Here is a 22,077-nt window from a genome sequence, read left to right on the forward strand (position 1 = left end):
AGCTTTGACCCCCTGGACTCAAGTGATCCTCCCATCTCAGCCTCCCAAGTAGCTGGGATCACAGTCAAGTGCCTCCATGCCCAGCTAATTACACATTTTTTTTTTTTTTTAGAGACGAGGTCTCTATGTTGCCCATGCTGGTCTCAAACTCCTGTTCTGAAGTGATCCTCCCTCCTTGGCCTCCCAAATAGCTGGGATTAAAGGCACAAGCCACCACACCTGGCCTGACTCATCTTTGTACAGTAATTGGTGCCAGCACTTTCTCTCTAGGCCTGCTTCTGATTCTTTTCACACTAACTCCTCACCCTGTTCAGAGATGTAAGAGGTAGGCAGTGTTTGCCACCCTTGCATTAGGAGGGAGTCTTTAGCTTCTCAGAGTAATACTCTATCCCTAATAATTGGTGAAGGTTGATGTAGCCATCATCAGAAAAAATCCAGGCACAAAGGTCTGCCAACATTGACCACAGTGAAAGCAAAACTGCAGAACTTCACTTCTCAGGCAGGCTTTTGAAACTGATCAACTTTCTTTTTTTTTCTTTCTTTCTTTCTTTTTTTTTCTTTTTTTCTTAGGTAGGGTCTCATTCCATCACCCAGGCTGCAGTGCAGTGGCGCAATCTCAGCTCACTGCAATCTCCACCTCCCAAGCTCAGGTGATCCTCCCATCTCGGCCTCCTGAATAGCTGGGACCACAGGTGTGCACCACCAAACCCAGCTAATTTTTAGTATTTTTTGTAGAGGCAGAATTTTGCCACATTGCCCAGGCTGGTCTTGAACTCCTGGATTCAAGCAATTTACACACCTCTGTCTCCCAAAGTGTTGGGAGCACAGGTGTGAGCTACTGCACCCGGCCCACACTGGTCAACTCTCAATATTCTGCATATAAATTCCAATTTATCTGGCTTATTCATAACATCACTAGATTCCAAATTTCTGGTGTCATAAATTTGATTACTTTCATCACGAGTTTCAGCATGATTCTGGGTCTCTTCCAGAAGAAGACTGGGCCAGAAGCAGCGGCTCACACCTGTAAGCCCAGAGCTTTGCGACGCCAAGATGGGAGCATGGCTTGAGTCCAGGAGTTCAGGACCAGCCTGGGCAACATGTGAGACTCCCATTCCTATAAAAATTAAATTAAAAAACAAAAAATATGGCTGGCTGCAGTGGCTCATGCCTATAATCCCAGCACTTTGGGAGGCCAAGGTAGGCAGATCACGAGGTCAGAAGATCGAGACCATCCTGGCTAATACCATGAAACCCCATCTCTACTAAAAATACAAAAAATTAGCCGGGTGTGGTGGCGCACGCCACCAGGCTGGTTCACCATGTTGGCCAGGCTGGTCTTGAACTCTGAGCTCAAGTGATCCGCCCATCTCAGTCTCCCAAAGTGATGGGATTATAGGTGTGAGGCACACTTCCTGGTCAACTTTTATTTTCTAAAAAGACTACGGGAGTAAAGAAAAGGGAATCGCCGGGCGCGGTGGCTCACGCCTGTCATCCCAGCACTTTGGGAGGCCGAGGCAGGTGGATCACCTGAGGTCGGGAGTTCAAGACCAGCCTGACCAACATGGAGAAACCCCGTCTCTACTAAAAATACAAAATTAGCCGGGGTGGTGGCGCGTGCCTGTAATCCCAGCTACTCAGGAGGCTGAGGCAGGAGAATGGCTTGAACCCGGGAGGCGGAGGTTGCGGTGAGTTGAGATCGCGCCATTGCACTCCAGCCTGGGCAAAAAGAGTGAAACTCTGTCTCAAAAAAAAAAAAAGAAAAGAAAAAAAGAAAAGGGAATCATGGTTTTGGCCAGACCCTTGCTGGCCTCTGGTTTTTAGCGCATAAAATTGTCAAGAGGAAACTTCTCAGTGCAACGGTGTCACCGAGGAGATGCAACCAACCCCACCAAGAAGCGTGAAACACTTTTCAAAGAAAATTGGACAAAGTGCCATGTAGACATTTGAGTTTGAAACATAGATTAAAGTAGCAATGAGGTTTTACCAGTCATCCTTATATCCAATGGGGATGACTAAAGTTCATTCCTTCTGTGAAATCGATTGAAGTAATGTTCGCGCCCGTTCATTTTTCCCGACAGCAGCTCTTCCTCCTCTTCCTCGCGGGCCTTCTTCATTTCCTCCTTGGCCTGTATGGCATCCATCTCCCTTTCTGGACCCTGGAGAAAGAAACAAAAAACATAAGCCCCACCGGGCATGGTGGCTCAGGCCTGTAATCCCAGCACTTTGGGAGGCCAAGGCGGATGGATCACGAGGTCAGGAGTTCGAGACCAGCCTGGCCAAGATGGTGAAACCCTGTCTCTATTAAAAGTACAAAAATTGGCCAGGCGCGGTGGCTCAAGCCTGTAATCCCAGCACTTTGGGAGGCCGAGACGGGCGGATCACGAGGTCAGGAGATCGAGACCATCCTGGCTAACACGGTGAAACCCCGTCTCTACTAAAAAAAATACAAAAAACTAGCCGGGCGAGGTGGCGGGCGCCTGTAGTCCCAGCTACTCGGGAGGCTGAGGCAGGAGAATGGCGTAAACCCGGGAGGCGGAGCTTGCAGTGAGCCGAGATCGCGCCACTGCACTCCAGCCTGGGTGACAGAGCCAGACTCCGTCTCAAAAAAAAAAAAAAAAAAAAAAAGTACAAAAATTAGCTGGGCATGGTGGTGTGTAGCTGTGGTCCCAGCTGCTCGGGAGGCTGAGGTGAGAGGATCACTTGAACCCAGGAGGCAGAGGTTGCAGTGAGCCAAGATCGCGCCACTGTACTCCAGCCTGGGTGACAGAGCAAGACTCAGTCTTGGGGAAAAAAAAAAAAAAAAAAAGCCCCAGAGATTATGCTTCCATGTGGCCAAATGCATGTCAGTACTCAGGCGGTCCCTGCCTTCTAGAAGCCGCCTCACCACCTGGGATAGGCTGAATAAGAACAGCCTGTAAAGATTTCATGTCCTGGCCGGGTATGGTGGCTCAAGCCTGTAATCCCAGGACTTTGGGAGACTGAGGCAGGCGGATCACGAGGTCAAGAGATCGAGACCATCCTGGCCAATATGGTGAAACCCCATCTCTACTAAAAACACAAAAAGTAGTTGGGTGTGGTGGTGCGTGCCTATAGTCCCAGCTACTCATGAGGCTGAGGCAGGAGAATTGCTTGAACCCAGGAGGGGGAGGTTGCAGTAAGCCAAGATCACGCCACTGTACTTCAGCCTGGAAACAGAGCGAGACTCCGTCTCAAAAAAAAAAAAAAGATTTCATGTCCTAATCCCTGGAACCTGTCAATATTAACCTTATAAGGGGCCAGGCGCGGTGGCTCACACCTGTAATCCCAGCACTTTGGAAGGCCAAGGCAGGTGGACCACCTGAGGTCAGGACTTCGAGACCAGCCTGAGCAATATGGTGAAACCCCCTCTCTACTAAAAATATACAAATTAGCCAGACGTGGTGGCATGTGCTTGTAGTCCCAGCTACTCGGGAGTCTGAGGCAGGAGAATCGCTTGAACCCGGGAGATGGAGGTTGCAGTGAGCCGAGATCGCGCCACTGCACTACGTACAGCCTGGGTGACAGAGCTGGACTTCATCTCAAAAAAAAAAGAAAAAAAAGTTTACACAAATAAATTAGTGATGTAGGAAGAGTTAATCACATGCTTCATACCTTGGTTTCGCCCCAGGTGGCCTTGCCAAAATTATCTGCATACTCTTCATCATCTGTGATCAGAAAGTTATCGAAAATAGTTCCAGATCTCACCTGCAGATGAAAATAAGGCCTTCATTTTTATGCTTTTACTCTTTATTATTTGTTTATTTTTCATTTCTTTTTTCCTTTGGAAATATATGAAGCTCAGGTGACATTTTTTATTTTTTAGAGATGGGGTCTTGCTATGTTGCCTAGGCTGGATTTGAACTTCTGGGCTTGGCCAGGCGTGGTGGCTCACACCTGTAATCCCAGCACTTTGGGAGGCTGAGGCAGGTGAATCAGTTGAGGTCAGGAGTTCAAGACCAGCCTGGCCAACATGGTGAACCCTGTCTCTACTAAAAATACAAAAATTACCAGGTGTGGCAGTGCATGCCTGTAGTCCCAGCTACTCGGGAGGCTGAGGTGGGAGGATCACTTGAACCTGGGAGGCAGGGGCTGCGGTGATCTGAGATCGTGCCACTGTACTCCCACCTGGGTGACAGAGTGAGACTCTGTCTCAAAGAAAAAAAAAAAAGAACTTCCGGGCTCATGTGATCATCCCATCTCAGCCTCCCCAGTAGCTGTGACTACTACAGGCGTGAGCCATACTGTCCCTGGCTACTAGGCCTTTATTTTTGATGTGACAAAAAGAAACAGATGTATTTTGCTCAGTACAGTGTACCGTAACAGCAATTAGAATAGTAGGTGGTGCTGGCCGGGCGCGGTGGCTCAAGCCTGTAATCCCAGCACTTTGGGAGGCCGAGGCGGGTGGATCACGAGGTCAGGAGATCGAGACTATCCTGGTTAACATGGTGAAACCCCGTCTCTACTAAAAATACAAAAAAAACTAGCCGGGCGTGGTGGCGGGCGCCTGTAGTCTCAGCTACTTGGGAGGCTGAGGCGGGAGAATGGCGTGAACCTGGGAGGCGGAGCTTGCAGTGAGCCGAGATCACGCCACTGCACTCCAGCCTGGGAGACACAGCGAGACTCCGTCTCAAAAAAAAAAAAAAAAAAAAAAAAGAATAGTAGGTGGTGCTTAAATCTATTTCTAGAATATCCTTTCCCTCTAGGGCACTGGTTCCTCAAACTTGGCTACACATTAGGATCACTAAAACTTTTTTTTTTTTTTGAGACTTAGTGTCGCTGTTCTTTTTTTTTTTTTTTTTTTTTTGTTGTTGAGACAGAGTCTCGCTTTGTCGCCCAGGCTGGAGTGCAGTGGCACGATCTCAGCTCACTGTAAGCTCCGCCTCCCGGGTTCACACCATTCTCCTGCCTCAGCCTCCTGAGTAGCTGGGACTACAGGCACCCACCACCACGCCCGGCTAATTTTTTGCATTTTTAGTAGAGACAGGGTTTCACCGTGTTAGCCAGGATGGTCTCGATCTCCTGACCTCATGATCCGCCCGCCTCGGCCTCCCAAAGTGCTGGGATTACAGGCGTGAGCCACCGCGCCCGGCCCTTTTTTTTTTTTTTTTTTTAAAACAAAGTCTCGCTCTGTCGCACAGGCTGGAGTGCTGTGGCGCGATCTTGGCTCACTGCAACCTCCACTTCCTGGGTTCAAGTGATTCCTCCCAGGTTCAAGTGATTCTCATGCCTCAGTCTCCTGAGTAGCTGGGACTACAAGCACGCGCCACCACACCCGGCTAATTTTTGTATTTTCGGTAGAGATGGACTTTCACTATGTTGCCCAGGCTGGTCTCAAATACCTGAGCTCAGGCAGTCTGCCCGCCTCGGCCTCCCATAGTGCTGGGATTACAGGCGTGAGCCACCATGCCTGGCTGGGATCACCAAAGCATTTAAAAACAACAACAACAACAACAACAACAACAACTCTCAGCACTTTGGGAGGCTGAGGTGGAAGGATTACTTGAGCCTAGAAGTTCCAAACCAGCCTGGACAACACAGTGAGACCCCCATCTCTTAAAAAAAAATCTGGGTATGGTGGCTTGTGTCTGTAGTCCTAGCTACTTGGGAGGCTGAGGTGGGAGGATTGCTTGGGCCCAGTTTGAGGCTCCAGTGAGCTAGAATCGTGCCTAGGTGACAGAATAAGACCCTGTCTCAAAAAAACAAAACAAAACACACACACACACACACACACACACACACACACACACACACACACACACACTAAAGTAAATTTAAAACCAAATGACCTGCCAAAGCTCCAGGCCAATGGCACCAATGTTCTCAAATTCCGAGAGGTCATACTGTGTCAAATAGTTGGTATTCTTCATTTTATGGTGGAGCCAGATGTCTTTATCAATACCTTCTGGTTTCAGGCCATCCTGCATCAGAAAAACCATATGAGGCGGTCTCAATGACATGGGCAGGGGAGGGGCATCCCTGGGGCATCCCTGGCGTCATGCAAAGAGGCCACACACCTGGTACGGGGGTTTCTGGAGCATCGACGCCGGCCAGTCCCCATCCAGTTCACCATTCCAGTCGCTCTGCTTGCTGGCACTGGCGTCCAGAAAATGTTTCTCCCAGTCCTTCAAAGACATGTAAGGAAAAAGTAAAATCAATCAGATGCTCATATATTTGCTGTTGTTGCTTCTGTTTTTGTTTCTTGAGACTAGGTTTTGCTCTTGCCCAGACTGGAGTGAGGTAGCGCAATCATGGCTCACTGCAGCCTCAATCTCCTGGGCTCCAGTGATCCTCCTGCCTCAGCCTCCCAAGTAGCTGAGACTACAGGTGCTCGCCATCATACCTCGCTACTATTTTTTTTTTTTTTGAGACGGAGTCTCGCTCTGTCGCCCAGGCTGGAGTGCAGTGGCCAGATCTCAGCTCACTGCAAGCTCCACCCCCCAGGTTTACGCCATTCTCCTGCCTCAGCCTCCCGAGTAGCTGGGACTACAGGCACCCACCACCTCGCCCGGCTAGTTTTTGTATTTTATTTTTAGTAGAGACGGGGTTTCACTGTATTAGCCAGGATGGTCTCGATCTCCTGACCTCGTGATCCGCCCGTCTCAGCCTCCCAAAGTGCTGGGATTACAGGCTTGAGCCACCGCGCCCAGCCCCTGGCTACTATTTTTATGTTTTGTACAGTCAGGGTCTCCCTCTGTTGCCCAGGCTGGTCTCGAACTCCTGGGCTCAAGTTATCCTCCTGCCTTGACCTCCGAACTGCTGGTATTACAGGCATGAGCCACCGCACCCAACCAGATGCTCAGATTTGAGAAAGGAAATTATTAGATGCCAAGTGGCAGGCACAGGCTGGTGACCCCTGTCCCAGTGTCCCTTTCCCTTCTTCAATTTGGTCGTCAGGAGGCCAAGTGCTTGGTGCTTCCAATGCCACTGAGGACTTCAGGGCAATACCACACTGCCTAGATTTTTCTCCCTAACCTGCCATATGACTTTAGCCCTTTCCTCTATGCTATGGAGAGGAGCAGTGGTGTGGAAAACTTCAAGTAGTGGCTAGAGTGAAAATGATGGTGCAAAAAGCAATGACAATGGCCAGATGTGGTGGCTCACGCCTGTCATCCCAGCACTTTGGGAGGCCGAAGTGGGCAGATGACTTGAGGTCGGGAGTTTGAGACCAGCCTGGCCAACATGGTGAAACCCCCTCTCTACTAAAAATACAAAAATTAGCCAGGGGTGGTGGCGGGTGCCTGTAATCCCAGCTACTCAGGAGGCTGAGGCAGGAGAATCACTTCAACCTGGGAGGCAGATGTTGCCGTGAACTGAGATTGTGCCACTGTACTCCAGCCTGGGCAACAAGAGTGAAGCTCCGTCTCAAATAAATAAATAAATAAATACTCTTTTTTTTTTTTTTTTTTTTTTTTTTGAGACGGAGTCTTGGTCTGTCGCCCAGGCTGGGGTGCAGTGGCACAATCTCGGCTCACTGCAACCTCCACCTCCTGGGTTCACGCCATTCTCCTGCCTCAGCCTCCCGAGCAGCTGGGACTATAGGCGCTCGCCACTACGCCCGGCTAATTTTTTGTATTCTTTAGTAGAGACGGGGTTTCACTGTGTTAGCCAGGATGGTCTCGATGTCCTGACCTTGTGATCCGCCCGCCTCCGGCCTCCCAAAGTGCTGGGATTACAGGCGTGAGCCACCGCGCCCAGCCAACTCTTTTTTTTTTTTTTTTTGAGACAGAGTCTCGCTCTGTCGCTCAGGCTGGAGTGCAGTGGCGCGATCTCGGCTCACTGCAAGCTCCGCCTCCCGGGTTCACACCATTCTCCTGCCTCAGCCTCCTGAGTAGCTGGGACTACAGGCGCCCGCCACCGCGCCCGGCTAATTTTTTGTATTTTTAGTAGAGACAGGGTTTCACCGTGGTCTCGATCTCCTGACCTTGTGATCCGCCCGCCTCGGCCTCCCAAAGTGCTGGGATTACAGGCGTGAGCCACTGCGCCCGGCAATAAATATCCTTTTATGATACCTTCAGATGTGTAGCAATGTGGCTGGTCTGCAGTGTGTGCTCTGGGGAGGCCATTTGGTGCTACAATATTGCCATCGTGGCTACCAGCCATGCAGCAATGGTCCAGTAACTGGGTACTTACAAACTATATTTGTGCACTTTCTAGAGTTGCCCAGGAAAAATTCACACCTGGGCTTTGTTGTCTTTAGTCTGCTCCCAATCCTTCGATTCTGCCGGGGATGTTTCCTTCTTCAGTGATGTTAAGTTCCAGTCGTACTCTATGCTGCCGGATTCAATTGACTGACCATCAATTTTCACGTCGTAAGAAAGATCTGGTCTTAAAATTAGAGTGTAGAGGTGTGTGAAGCCATCAACCTGCACATTTTAGGGGGAAAAGTGTAAGAATTAAACCCTCAATTTCTTTCTTTTTTTTTTTTTTGAGATGGAGTTTCACTCTGTTGCCCAGGTTGGAGTGCAGTGGCTCAATCTCAGCTCATTACAACCTCCACCTCCCGAGTTCAAGCGATTCTACTACCTCAGCCTCCTGAGAAGCTGGGATTACAGGCACCCACCACCATACCCCACTAATTTTTGTATTTTTAGTAGAGATGGTTTCACCATGTTAGCTAGGCTGGTCTCAAACTCCTGATCTCAGGTGATCCACCCGCCTCGGCCTCCCAAAGTGCTGGGATTACAGGCATGAGCCACCGCGCCTGACCAACCCTCCATGCTTTAATGCAAGTCTAAATATGCAGCTTATTTTTATTTGTTTATGTATGTATGTATTTATTTATTTTTGAGACGGAGTCTCGCTCTATCACCCAGGCTGGAGTACAGTGGCTTGATCTCGGCTCACTGCAAGCTCCACCTCCCGGGTTCACGCCATTCTCCTGCCTCAGCCTCCCAAGTAGCTGGGACTACAGGCGCCCACCACCGCACCCGGCTAATTTTTTGTATTTTTAGTAGAGGTGGGGTTTCACTGGGTTAGCCAGGATGGTCTCAATCTCCTGACCTCGTGATCCACCTGTCTCGGCCTCCCAAAGTGCTGGGATTACAGGCATGAGCCACCACACCCAGCCTATTTATTTTTTTGAGACAGGGTCTTGCTCTGTCACCCAGGCTGGAGTGCAGTGGTACAATCATAGCTCACTGCAGCCTTGACCTCCTGGGCTCAATTGATCCTCCCACCTCAGCCTTCCAAGTAGCTGGGACCACAGGTTTCTGGCACTTTACCTGGCTAATTTTTGTATCCTTTGTAGTGACAGGGTTTTGCCATGTTGCCCAGGCTGGTCTTGAACTCCTTGGCTCAAGCAATCCTCTTGCCTCAGCCTCCCAAAGTGCTGGGATTACAGGTGTGAGCCTCTGCACCCAGCCATTTCTCCAGAATGTTTTCTCCATCCTGAATATTTCATTCATTAATGAGGATGGATGTGGTTGAAATGTGACTGTACTATTGTAACCCTCATAGGGCAAATGATGACATGTCATAGCTCACAGAAAAAATGAGAGTACCCTTCTGATGGGGTAAAAACTTCAGGAAACCAGTTAAAGGAGACAAGTCTCTCCGATGGCCCCCTACACTGGAAACCGGAAACAGGAGGTATGTTTACAAAGACCCATCCTTGGCTCAGTTAAGTATTTTACTATCAAAACTAATTTCTCTAAACTTAATTATCATCAGGCAAGAGTTAACACTCATTTATTTGAATACAAGAGCAGTTACCTTACACCTGATCAGTTTCTTGTTTTCGTGATACTGATTCTTGAAATGTAAAATAACATGAACTTTCTTGATATCAAATCCACAAATATCAGGTCCTACAAAAAAAAAAAAGAAATTAGCCGCTCTCAATTTCTTTCCATAATGCATCACCATAGAATAACCAACCCACAACCATTCTTTTTTTTTTTTTTTTTTTTGAGACAGAGTCTCGCTGTCACCCAGGCGGGAGTGCAGTGATGTGATCTTGGCTCACAGCAACCTCTGCCTCCCGGGTTAAAGCGATTCTCCTGCCTCAGCCTCCCGAGTAGCTGGGACTACAGGCGCACACCACCATGCCCAGCTAATGTTTGTATTTTTAGTAGAGATGGGGTTTCACCATGCTGGCCAGGCTGGTCTCAAACTCCTGACCTTGTGATCCACCCGCCTCAGCCTCCCAAAGTGCTAGGATTACGGGCTTGAACCACTGTGCACGGCCCATTCTTCTTAAATATAATCAGATACAATCTGATAATCAGATATTCACACTAAGTTATTTATTTATTTATTTGAGACAGAGTCTCGCTCTGTCGCCCAGGCTGGAGTGCAGTGGTGGGATCTTGGCTCACTGCAATCTCCGCCTCCCGGGTTTAAGTGATTCTTCTGCGTCAAGCTCCTGAGTAGCGTAGCTGTGATTACAGTTATGCACCACCAGGCCCAGCCAATTTTTGTGTTTTTAGTAGAGACGGGGTTTTGCCATGTTGGCTAGGCTGGTCTCGAACTCCTGACCTCAGGTGATTTGCCCGCCTTGGCCTCCCAAAGGGCTGAGATTATAGGTGTGAGCCACCACATCTGGTCACATGTGTGAATATCTTATTACGATTAAAGGACAATGTCCTGGCTTTCCACTCACTTTTTGAGTGTGTTCTGTAGCTTATTTAAATATTCAAAGTGGCCTGCTAATCCTAGCACTTTGGGAGGCCAAGGTAGGGGGAAGACTTGAGGCCAGGAGTTTGAGACCAGCCTGGCCAACATGGTAAAACCCCATCTCTACTAAAAATACAAAAATTAACCAGGAGTGGTGGCATGTGCCTGTAGTCCCAGGTACTTGGGAGGCTGAGGTGAAAGGATCACTTGAACCTGGGAGGTTGAGGTTGCAGTGAGCTGAGACTGGGCCACTGCACTGCAGTCTGGGTGACCAAGCAAGACTACGTCTCAATTAAAAAAAAAAAAAAAAAAGTAGGCTGGGCGTGGTGGCTTACGGCTGTAATCCCAGAACTTTAGGAGGCCGAGGTGGGTGGATCACGAGGTCAGGAGTTCGAGACCAGCCTGACCAAGATGGTGAAACCCCATCTCTACTAAAAATACAAAAATTAGCCAGGCATGGTGGCACGTGCCTGTAATCTCAGCTACTCAGGAGGCTGAGGCAAGAGAATGCCTTGAACCTGGGAGACGGAGGTTGCGGTGAGCCGAGATCACACCAGTGCACTCCAGCCTGGGTGACAGAGTGAGACTCCATCTCAAAAAATAAAAATAAAATGCTATGGAATGTGAAATATTTGTATGAAAGTCAACTTGTTCAAAATTGAGACATGCAATTTATTTTTCTTCAACATTGGTCAGAGTTTTCGTCTCGATTCGTAAGTACCTACTCACTTTGAATTTTTTTTTTTTTTTTTGAGACAGTCTCACTGTCACCCAGGCTAGAGTGCAGTGGTGTGATCTCAGCTCACTGCAACCTCTGCATCCCAGGTTCAAGTGATTCTTGCGCCTCAGCCTCCCAAGTAGCTGGGATCACAGGTATGCGCCACCATACTTGAAACCGCCTTTGCAAAATTAAGACTGAGACAATGAAAGAGATCTCACTTAACTGACTCCATCTTGCTTCTAACCTCCAGGGTCTCCTTGTTCATTCCTGGGCGTAGGCTGAACTAACTCTGAGAGAAACTTAGTTTATAGTTTAAACGAAGACAGTAACAGTCCTTTCCCAAAGCAGACCTCCTTCTTGCCTGGGGGCTAGATTGCCTTTTTCTTTTTTCTTTTCTTTTCTTTCTTTTTCTTTTCTTTTCTTTCTTTTTTTCTTTTTGAGATGGAGTCTTGCTCTGTCACCTAGGCTGGAGTGCAGTGGCACGATCTTGGCTTACTACAACATCTGCCTCCCAGGTTCAAGCGATTCTCCTGTCTCAGTCTCCTGAGTAGTTGGGATTACAGGCGCTGCCAGCACGTCCACCTAATTTTTGTATTTTTAGTAGAGATGAGGGTTTCACCGTGTTGTCCAGGCTAGTCGTGAACTCCTGGCCTCAAGTGATTCTCCGACCTCGGCCTCCCAGTATGAGCCACTGCACCGGCCACTTTGAATATTTAATTAAGCTTCAGAACACACTCAGAAGCAAGTGGAAAGTCCAAACATTGTCCTTTAACAGCAATAATAAGATACACATGTGGCCGGGCGCAGTGGCTCACGCCTGTAATAGCATTTTGGGGGGCCGAGGCAGGCGGATCACCTGAGGTCGGGAGTTTGAGATCAGCCTGACCAACACGGTGAAACCCTGCCTCTACTAAAAATACAAAAATTAGCCAGGTGTGGTGGCACGCAGCTGTAATCCCAGCTACTGGGGAGGCTGAGGCAGGAGAATCACTTGAACCTGGGAGGTAGAGGTTGCAGTGAGCCAAGATTGCACCTTTGCACTCCAGCCTGGGTGACAGAGCAATACTCCATCTCAGAAAAAAAAAAGGTATTTACGCATGTAATGGATGTTCATAAGGAAATACAGACAGATGGGCTCTGTGTTGCCTGTCTGGGGTTTTATGCATAACTTATGCATAGGAATTTATGCAAATATCAAGACTCTGACGATAACTGTGCTTCTCTTCTCTTCCTCCTTAACCCCTCACCCTCAGCAAGCTCCCCTCACACTAATGGCTGGCGCTGACTCATTATAACAAAGCGTTCCAATAGTAAGAGTGGATTTGAGTAAAATGAAACTGTTGAATTCAAAACTGAAATACCAAGAAAAGTTTATTTTAATCTTTTTTTTGACCCCAAATTATGCTGCTTGGCAATTCAGATGTAGTAGGCATATGCTATACAGGGTTTTTCCCTTCCTTATTTATTTATTTATTTTCGGACAGGGTCTTATTCTGTCATCCAGGCTGGAGTGCAGTTGTGTGATCACAGCCCACTGCATCCTCAAACTCCTCAGCTCAGGAGATTCTCCTACTTCAGCCTCCTGAGTAGCTAGAACCACTGGTGTGTGCAACCTCACTGGGTTAATTTTTTTTTTTTTTTTTTTTTTGAGACGGAGTCTCGCTCTGTAGCCCAGGCTGGAGTGCTGTTGTGGCCGGATCTCAGCTCACTGCAAGCTCCGCCTCCCGGGTTCCCGCCATTCTCCTGCCTCAGCCTCCCGAGTAACTGGGACTACAGGTGCCCGCCACCTCGCCCGGCTAATTTTTTGTATTTTTTTTTTTTTTTTTTTTGAGACGGAGTCTCGCTCTGTCACCCAGGCTGGAGTGCAGTGGCCGGATCTCAGCTCACTGCAAGCTCTGCCTCCCGGGTTCACGCCATTCTCCTGCCTCAGCCTCCCGAGTAGCTGGGACTACAGGCGCCCGCAACCACGCCCGGCTAGTTTTTTGTATTTTTTAGTAGAGATGGGGTTTCACCGCGTTAGCCAGGATGGTCTCGATCTCCTGACCTCGTGATCCACCCGTCTCGGCCTCCCAAAGTGCTGGGATTACAGGCTTGAGCCACTGCACCTGGCCTTTTTTTTTTTTTTGAGACGGAGTCTCGCTCTGTCACCCAGGCTGGAGTGCAGTGGACAGATCTCAGCTCACTGCAAGCTCTGCCTCCCGGGTTCACGCCATTCTCCCGCCTCAGCCTCCCCAGTAGCTGGGACTACAGGCACCCGCCACCTCGCCCTGCTAGTTTTTTGTATTTCTTAATAGAGACGGGGTTTCACCATGTTAGCCAGGATGGTCTCGATCTCCTGACCTCGTGATCCGCCTGTCTCGGCCTCCCAAAGTGCTGGGATTACAGGCTTGAGCCACCGCGCCTGGCCACATTCATTCTTTTTTTGGAGACAGAGTCTCGTTCTGTCACCCAGGCTGGAGTGCAGTGGTGAGATCTCGGCTCACTGCAACCTCTGCCTCTCAGGTTCAAGCAATTCTCTTGCCTCAGCCTCCCGACTACAGGCATGCACCACCATGCCCGGCTAATTTTTTTGTATTTCTAGTAGAGACAAGGTTTCACCATGTTGGCCAGGCTGGTCTTGAACTCCTGACCTCAAGTGATCCGCCCACCTCAGCCTCCCAAAATGCTGAGATTACAGGTGTGAGCCACCACACCTGGCCTGAGGTACATTTGTTCTTAAAGTTTTAAGTTATGCTATACTTGTGTCTATTTCCTGTGGCCCAGTATGATCCCTTCCTAGTTCTAGCACAAATTTTAATCTCCTGGTGTCAGGAGACATTTAATATTTTCCAGAGGTTTGCAGGCTTTTTCTATAAAGGCCAGATGGTAAAATATTGTTGGCTTTGTAAGCCTAATGATCTCTGTCATGACAACTTAACTCTGCCACTGGTACTGGCAAGCAGCCACAGACAACATGTAAATGAACAGAGTGAGGCTGCATTCCAGTAAGACTTCATTTCTGGACACTGAAATCTAAATTTCATATAATTTTCATGTATCACAAAATATCATCCTTGTATTGATTTTTTTTTGAACCAGTTAAAAATGTAAAAAACATTTTTAGTTCATGGGTCATATAAACACAGGCAGTGGGCCAATTTGGCCCATGGCCAAGGTTTACTGAGTCCTAAAGGATTCAAAACACAGGTTGAGGCCAGGCGTGGTGGCTCACGCCTGTAATCCCAGCACTTTGGAAAGCCAAGGCAGGTGGATCACCTGAGGTCAGGAGTTCGATACCAGCCAGGAGTTTGAGACCAGCCTGACCAACATGGTGAAACCCCATCTCAGCCAGGTGCAGTGGCTCACGCGTGTAATCCCAGCACTTTGGGAGGCTGAGGTGGGCGGATCACCTGAGGTCAGGAGTCTGAGACCCGCATGACTAACATGGTGAAACCCTATCTCTATTAAAAATACAAAAATTAACTGGGCATGCTGGTGCACACCTGTAATCCCAGCTACTTGGGAGGCTGAGGCAGGAGAATCCCTTGAACCCGGGAGGAGGAGGTTGCAATGAGCCGACATTATGCCATTCCATACCAGCCTGGGCAACAAGAGCGAAACTCCATCTCAAAAAAAAAAAAAAAAAAAAAAAAAGGAACCCCATATCTACTAAAATGCAAAAAAAAAAAAAAAAAAAATTAGCCAGGTATGGTGGCACATGCCTATAATCCCAGCAACTCAAGAGGTTGAGGCAGGAGAATCACTTGAACCCAGGAGGCAGAGACTGCAGGGAGGTGAGATCGGGCCACTGCCATTGCACTCCAGCCTGGGCCACAAGAGTGACAACTCTGGCTCAAACCAAAACCAAAACCAAAACCAAAAAAACTGCACAGGTTGAGCAACCCAAATCAAAAAATCACAAATCTGAAGTGTTCCAAAACCCAAACTTTTAGACTCAACATGATGTTCAAAGGAAATGCTCCTTGGAGCTTTGTGGATTTCAGATTTTTCAAATCAGCAATGCTGAACCGGTAAGGATAATGCAAACAATCCAAAATCCCCCCGAAAATTCCAAAATCCAAAACACTTCTGCTTCCAAACATTTCAGATAAGGTATCCTTACCCTGCATGAGGGCAAGATTTATGGTGAATAAATAACTTCTTCAGGAACACAACAGACTGGCACCGTTGCCTTTTTATGTTAATTAGGTTTAATAGTGCTATAAACCTTGGATCCAATATACTCAATACTACTACCTTAACTACATGAGCCAAGTCTTAGTCTAAAGATCCCGTGAAGTGGGAGGGTTTTCAAAGTCGCTAGAAGTGGTTGTGTTGTACCACCAAAACTCACCAAACATAATATAGTACTGCGATTTTCCATTCAGGTTCTTCTGGTCAACATCTGCAGGAAAGACCTTAATGTAGCCCCCTCCACAGTCCATCTTCTGCTCATGTTTCACTGTGTACTGAATGACCAGAGTTTTCCCTTTATTGCTGAATGGTTTGAAGCGTGCAGAGATGGCATAGAATCGGCCATTCTGAGTGGTCTGCAGACCTTTGAACAAAAAATACTCATGAAGGTTTGGGAATGATGCTGTGCTCAGTAATGCAGAAAGTTAAATGGATGTCCTTCCCTTACTCCCAATCACAAATGTCCCAACCGTTAACAGTGATCCACAGTGCCAACAGAGCATTATACAATAATGCATAATGAGTATACCACTAGCAGGCACTCTGCTTCCATACAACTTTTTTTTTTTTTTTTTTTAGATGGAGTCTCGCTGTGTCACCAAGGCTGGAGTGCAATGGCGCGATCTTGGTGCACTGCAACCTCTGCCTCCCGGGTTGAAGTGATTCTCTTGCCTCAGCCTCCCGAGTAGTTGGGATTACAGGCATCTGCCACCACATCTGGCTAATTTTTGTATTTCTAGTAGAGACGGGGTTTCACCATGTTGGTCAGGCTGGTCTCGAACTCCTGACCTCAGGTGATTGCCCGCCTCAACCTCCCAAAGTGCTGGGATTACAGGTGTAAGCCACCGTGCCTGGCCCATACAACTTTTATTTCACACACCTGGAAGTTTTTGTTCTTAATATACCTCTGTTATTTATTTATTTATTTATTTATTTATTTATTTATTTATTTATTGAGACAGAGTCTCGCTCTGTCACCCAGGCTGGAGTGCAGTGGCACAATCTCGGCTTACTGCAAGCTCTGCCTCTTGGGTTCAAGTCATTCTCCTGGTTCAGCCTCCCGAGTAGCTGGGATTACAGGCGCCCGCCACCATACCTGGCTAATTTCTTGTATTTTTAGTAGAGACAGGGTTTCACCATGTTAGTCAGGATGGTCTCGATCTCCTGACCTCGTGATCCACCCACCGTGGCCTCCCAAAGTGCTGGGATTACAGGTGTGAGCCACCACGCCTGGCTATTTATTTTTTAGACAGAGTCTCATTCTGTTACCCAGGCTGGAGTGCAGTGGCACAATCTTGGCTTACTGCAACCTTTGCCTCCTGGGTTTAAGAGATTCTCCTGCCTCAGCCTCCCAAGTAGCTGCTGGGATTACAGGCACCTGCCACCATGCCCAGCTAATTTTTGTATTTTGAGTAGAGAGGAGAGAGGGTTTCACCATGCTGGCCAGGCTGGTCTCGAACTCCTAACCTCAGGTGATCTACCTGCCTTGGCCTCCCAAAGTGCTGGGATTACAGGCATGTGCCACTGCACCTGGCCATACTGTTATGCTTTAAGTTACAAAAGTACTTCAACTCTAAATGTCAAATCTAATTATGAATCTAATTAGAATACCATGGGTTAATTTAGCTTCTGTTCATCTTCCTAGGGTTGGGATGATTCAATGAAACCTGTGTAGCAAATGAATAAAAAAATAGACTGTTAAATGTTTCCTGAATTCTCATTCTGAAACAGCTACTGGACTGACAGAACAGGTGGTGATGAGAGTGCATTCCACGGCACGCTGATTTGTAATGTAACGCTTCATAGCACTGGGTGGGCTGCCCTGTACGTGTCAACTGTGTCACTCTTTCATGAAGAAAACATCCTGTCACTCATATTTATGTGTTCACTTCAAAACCAACCCTTTCTTTCCTAGTAGCCCCTAGGCACAGTCTCAAATCTCGTTCTTTTATGAGAGTATGTCAGACAAACCTGAAGGTGGAGGCATTCTTTTTTTTTTTTTTTTTTAATTCTTTTTTTGAGATGGGGTTTTGCTCTTGTCACCCAAGCTGGAGTCCAGTGGCGCAATCTTGCTCACTCTGACTCCTGAGCTCAAGCGATTCTCCTGCCTTAACCTCCTGAGTAGCTGGGACTACAGGCATGCGACGCCGTGCCTGGCTAATTTTTGTATTTTTAGTAGAGACAGGGTTTCACCATGTTGCCCAGGCTGGTCTTGAACTCTTGGCCTCAAATGATCCACTCACCTTGACCTCCCAGGGTACTAAGATTACAGGTGTAAGTCATTGCGCCCAGCCTAAACTTTCACATATGTGAAAGCAAATACAATTTAAAAGCCTTGAGAGGCCAGGTATGGTGGCTCACATCTGTAATCTCAGCACTTTGGGAGGCTGAGCCAGGTATATCATTTGAGGTCAGAAGTTTGAGACCAGCCTGGCCAACGTGGGGAAACCCCATTTCTACTAAAAATACAAAATTAGCCAGGCGCAGTGGCGCGTGCCTGTGGTCCCAGCTACTCGGGAAGCTGAGGCAGCCGAATCGTTTAAACCTGGGAGGTGGAGGAGCCCAGATTGCCCCATTGCACCCCAGCCTGGGTGGCAGGGCGAGACTCCGTTTAAAAACATAAATAAAATAGGTTGGACACGGTGGCTCCTGCCCCTAATTCCAACACTTTGGGAGGCCGAGACAGGTGGATCACCTGAGGTCAGGAGCTGGAGACCCGCCTGACCAAAATGGAGAAACCCCATCTCTACTAAAAATACAAAATTAGGCCAGGCGCGGTGGCTCACGCCTGTAATTCCAGCACTTTGGGAAGCTGAGGCAGGCAGATCACGAGGTCAGGAGATCAAGACCATCCTGGCTAACGTGGTGAAACTCCACCTCTACTAAAAAAAAAAATTACAAAAAATTAGCCAGGTGTGGTGGTGGGCACCTGTAGTCCCAGCTACTCGGGAGGCTGAGTCAGGAGAATGGCATGAATCTGGGAGGTGGAGCCGAGCTGAAATTGGGCCACTGTACTCCAGCCTGGGTGACACAGCGAGACTCGGTCTCAAAAAAAAAAAAAAAAAAAATAGCCAGGTGTGGTGGCACACGTCTGTAATCCTAGCTACTTGGGAGGCTGAGGCAGAAGAATCACTTGAACCTGGGAGGCAGATGTGGTGAGCAGAGATCGCACCATTGCACTCCAGCCTGGGTAACAAAAGTGAAACTCCCTCTCAAAAAAAAAAAAAAATAAAATAAATAAAAGCCTTGAGCAATATGTGTCATCTAAGTCATGTTGCATGCAGGTGTAACCTCTGTTTCTTAAGTCATAGATAAACCTTCTTCCTCATTGTTCTTGTTCTGCAAATGACTAGGACAGACCAGAGACCAGGCCTCCTCCATTTGTGACCACTGACCTTGGTTACAGATTGACTGCCTCCAGTACTGAACTGTACCTAACTCAGACCAGATGGCGCAAAAGATGCTGTGTGACTGCTACATCTTCAGGGTGAAATGTTAAATACACCTTCTCAAAACAAAAAGACCACCTTGACTAATGGGATCACGGTCATTACGTATTAAGCCTTGCCTAGAAAGATGCTGAAATTCTGTTAAGCTTTCCTAAACTTTGTCTATACAAATGATCCCAAACTTCTACACTTCAGAACACTGACTTCTATTCTTTGGAATCTGTGTTTTCCATGTTGTCCTCAAACTTTGAGCTTGAATTAGCTCTCTTTAAGCTAGATTTTTTTTTTTTTTTTTTGGAGACAGAGTCTTGCTCTGTTGCCCAGGCTATAGTGGCAAGATCTTGACTCACTGTAACCTCTGCCTCTCGGGTTCATGTGATTCTCCTGCCTCACCCTCCCAAGTAGCTGGGATTACAGGTGTGCGCCACCACGCTTGGCTAATTTTTTTGTATTTTTGTAGAGACACAGTTTCACCATGTTGGCCAGGCTGGTCTCAAGCTCCTGACCTCAAGTAATCCACCCGCCTTGGCCTCCCAACGTGCTGGGATTACAGGCATGAGCCACCGTGCCTGACCATATTTTTCTTTTTTTTTTTTTTAGATGGAGTCTCACTCTGTCACTGAGGCTGGAGCACAGTGGCATGATCTCTACTCACTGCAACCTCTGCCTCCCGGGTTCAAGCGATTCTTCTGCCTCAGCCTCCCGAGTAGCTGGGACTACAGGCATGCACCACCACACCCAGCTAATTTTTGTATTTTTAGTAGAGATGGGGTGTCACCATATTGGCCAGACTGGTTTTGAACTCCTGTCCTCATGATCCTCCTGCCTAAGGCCTCCCAAAGTGCTGAGATTAAGGTGTGAGCCACCGTGCCCGGCCTATTTTTTTAAATGCAAAAATTAAAATGAGAAAAAGCACCCACTAACCTTTTCCTTCTGAGGGGCGTGGCCCTTGATCCTCAAATGCACTTGACTAGTGTTTATTAAGAGGGACAACTTTGGTAATGCCTACTAATAACACATTCATATAAATATAATCCAAAGAAGGTTAAATACCATTGCATATTTGACAGTGCTTCAGGTATGATTTTATTATACCAAATAAGCTGAATATGTCTTCTTGGACTTCAGAGGACCTAATACCAACTCACGCCTATAATCCCAGCACTTTAGGAGGCCGAGGCAGGTGGATTACTTGAGGCCAGGAGTTTGAGACCAGCCAGAGCAACGTGGTGAAACTCTGTCTCTAAAAAAATTAGCAGGGCGTAGTGGCACGCGCTTGTAATCGCAGCTTCTCGGAAGCCTGAAGCAAGAGAATCGCTTGAATCCGGGAGGCAGCGGTTTGAGTGAGCCAAGATCGTGCCACTGGCCGGGCGCGGTGGCTCAAGCCTGTAATCCTAGCACTTTGGGAGGCCGAGACAGGCGGATCACGAGGTCAGGAGATCGAAACCATCCTGGCTAACACGGTGAAACCCCGTCTCTACTAAAAAGTACAAAAAACTAGCCGGGCGAGGTGGCGGGAGGGCCGGTAGTCCCAGCTACTCGGGAGGCTGAGGCAGGAGAACGGCGTAAACCCGGGAGGCGGAGCTTGCAGTGAGCTGAGATCCGGCCAGCCTGGGTGACAGAGCAAGACTCCGTCTCAAAAAAAAAAAAAAAAAAAAAAGATCGTGCCACTGCACTCTAGCTGGGTGACACAGAGTGAGACTCCTACTCAAAAAAAAAAAAAAAAAAAAAAAAAGGCCGGGCGCGGTGGCTCACGCCTGTAATCCCAGCACTTTGGGAGGCCGAGGCGGACGGATCACAAGGTCAGGAGATCGAGGCCACGGTGAAACCCCGTCTCTACTAAAAATACAAAAAATTAGCCGGGCGCGGTTGCGGGCGCCTGTAGTCCCAGCTACTCGGGAGGCTGAGGCAGGAGAATGGCGGGAACCCGGGAGGCGGAGCTTGCAGTGAGACGAGATCGCGCCACTGCACTCCAGCCACGGGGACAGAGCGAGACTCTGTCTCAAAAAAAAAAAAAAAGTAATCTTCGGCAATAAAGAAAGGAGAGAGGAGGCTGGGTGCAGTGGCTCATGCCTGTAATCTCAGCACTTTGGGTGGCCAAGGCGGGTGGATCACGAGGTCAGGAGTTCGAGACCAGCCTGGCCAACGTGGACCCTGTCTCTACTAATAAGTACAAAAATTAGCTGGTCACAGTGGCGCGCGCCTGTAGTCTCAGCTACTCGGGAGGCCGAGGCAGGAGAATTGCTTGAACCCGGGAAGTGGAAGTTGCAGTGAGCTGAGATCGCACCAGTGCACTCCAGCCTGGGCAACAGAGCAAGGCCCCATCTCAAAAAAAAAAAAAAAAAAAAAAAAAAAAAAAAAAAGAAAGAAAGAAAGAAAGAAAAGAGAGAGGAAACAAAAAACAAGGGTAAGGAGCCCTTTGCCGTAAGTTCTACCTTTGCCTTAAGGTCTTCATCTGTAAATGGGGAATAAAAGCGTTTGGCTGTGCCACAACTACCTTGAGAGGGTGCTATGGAGATGTAACATTAGGCTCAATTTGGTCCTGATTCTACACTAACCTTTATCTTTCTCTTTATGACCATAAAACTTCCCCGACGAAAGTCTAAAATGCCCAAATCGGGAGTCATTGGTGGACTGCACCCATCGGTTTCTCCAATGCTCTGTGGGGAGGGGGAAATAACACCGGTTAGAGGTGATAATGGTTAATTTGGCCTAAGGGAAGGGTGAGGGGGACCCTCGAGGATTCGAGAGTTCGCTGCCGTCGACCTCGCGACGACTCTGCCCAGCCTTGGGGGGCGCAGATGGGGGAGCTTACACCTCTGCCACTACGGGCGTGGCCCCTTCACCTCCGTCTAGAAATTCCTCTTGGAAATAGACGGTAGCCAGCGCCACTCGCAGCATGCAGATGCCCCAGAGGGGCACCCGAACCCCGGCCATGGGGGTTTGCACTGCGCTTCCGGTCGCCGCCGCCCCTTAGCTCCCGGCGCTCTCTGCGGCTCGTCAGGCGAGTCCTGAAACTACAACTCCCGTCACAACTCGCGATTATGACCTGAGGGTCCCATTGGTAGCTGCGGCGCTGGGCACGTCGGGTCCGCCAGG

General features: G+C 48.3%; 1 protein-coding gene across 1 annotated transcript; it reads right to left on the reverse strand.

Moving 5' to 3' along the window:
* Positions 1-1,922: 1,922 nt before the first annotated feature.
* Positions 1,923-21,985, reverse strand: LOC105486765 (calreticulin 3). Its single transcript, XM_071086037.1, has 9 exons — positions 21,825-21,985; positions 21,537-21,638; positions 15,690-15,893; positions 9,733-9,827; positions 8,199-8,384; positions 6,036-6,143; positions 5,808-5,939; positions 3,634-3,726; positions 1,923-2,159 (listed from the first exon to the last, which is right to left on the reverse strand). The coding sequence occupies exons 1-9, from the start codon at positions 21,913-21,915 to the stop codon at positions 2,016-2,018; spliced, it is 1,155 nt and encodes a 384-aa protein (XP_070942138.1). The 5' UTR covers positions 21,916-21,985; the 3' UTR covers positions 1,923-2,015.
* Positions 21,986-22,077: the final 92 nt, after the last annotated feature.

The sequence above is a fragment of the Macaca nemestrina genome, chromosome 20 (assembly GCF_043159975.1).
Source record: "Macaca nemestrina isolate mMacNem1 chromosome 20, mMacNem.hap1, whole genome shotgun sequence".
NCBI lineage: Eukaryota > Metazoa > Chordata > Mammalia > Primates > Cercopithecidae > Macaca > Macaca nemestrina.